The sequence below is a fragment of the Elephantulus edwardii genome, unplaced genomic scaffold (genome assembly GCF_000299155.1).
Source record: "Elephantulus edwardii isolate Elephantulus edwardi_28Jun2011 unplaced genomic scaffold, EleEdw1.0 scaffold00011, whole genome shotgun sequence".
NCBI classification, from domain to species: Eukaryota; Metazoa; Chordata; class Mammalia; order Macroscelidea; family Macroscelididae; genus Elephantulus; species Elephantulus edwardii.
The window spans coordinates 316,182-317,013 of record NW_006399761.1 but is presented as its reverse complement, the minus strand read 5'-3'; the positions used below and the strand labels follow the sequence as shown (position 1 = coordinate 317,013).

Sequence of the window (832 nt, the reverse complement as noted above, 5' to 3'; positions counted from 1 at the left end):
ACCAGTGTGGACCTGGCAGGGGGACAGGCAGGACCAGTGTGGACCTGGCAGGGGGACAGGCAGGACCAGTGTGGACCTGGCAGGGGGACAGGCAGAATTCTCGGCCTCCTCCTCCCATTCTCCCTGCGTCACGGCTTCTAGACTCATGACTCCTCATGACTGCTCGACCTTCAGCTTGGGGAAATAGTATCCACTATGACTCACGTGCTACGTAAGGACAGTGCTTCCTTTTGAAAGGCTGTGGCTTCATTTGGGCTTTGAAGAAAAGGAGGCCCGTGTTCTTAGCCCATTGCCGCTGCCTCCTAACTGTGTGTCCTTGAGAAAGTCACTGTGTGGCTCGGAGCCTCTGCTTCCCCGTCTGTAAAATGGGGATAACGATAGTACGGACTTTATGTAGTTAGTGTGAGGGTCAGGTGAGAGAACGCATGTTGAGAATAGCCGCAGGCCTTTGAGAAGTTAACACTGCTGCTGTCATGTGCTGGCGAGTCAGCTACCACTCATAGTGACCCTATGAATGACCTTTGAACCTTGACCTGTCTTGAGCCAACCCCACCATCTATCTCCAACACACCCGACCTCCTGACCCCGGTCACTGTGTCAATCCATCTCATCCACGGTCTTCCTCTCCTGCTCTGACCCTTCACCCTCCCAAGCATGACGTCCTTCTCCAAGGATTGGTCCCTCCTGGCCACGTGCCCAAAGTATGAGAGACAGAGCCTCAGAATCCTTGTCTCCAAGGAGCAGCCTAGTTTTACTTTCTCCAACACAGATATGTCTGTTCTTTTTGGCAGTCCGCGGTATATTTGGCAGTCCGCGGTATATTTGGCAGTCC

The 832-nt window shown here is 53.5% G+C and overlaps 1 protein-coding gene across 1 annotated transcript in view; it reads right to left on the bottom strand.

The window, feature by feature from the left end:
- LOC102871945 (myosin light polypeptide 6-like) overlaps nucleotides 1-147 on the bottom strand; it is a 7,697-nt gene extending 7,550 nt beyond the window's left edge. The window contains exon 1 of the mRNA XM_006880985.1: nucleotides 3-147. Within this exon, the coding sequence (XP_006881047.1) occupies nucleotides 3-147 (145 nt within the window). The remainder of the gene's footprint in view (nucleotides 1-2) is intronic.
- Nucleotides 148-832: the final 685 nt, after the last annotated feature.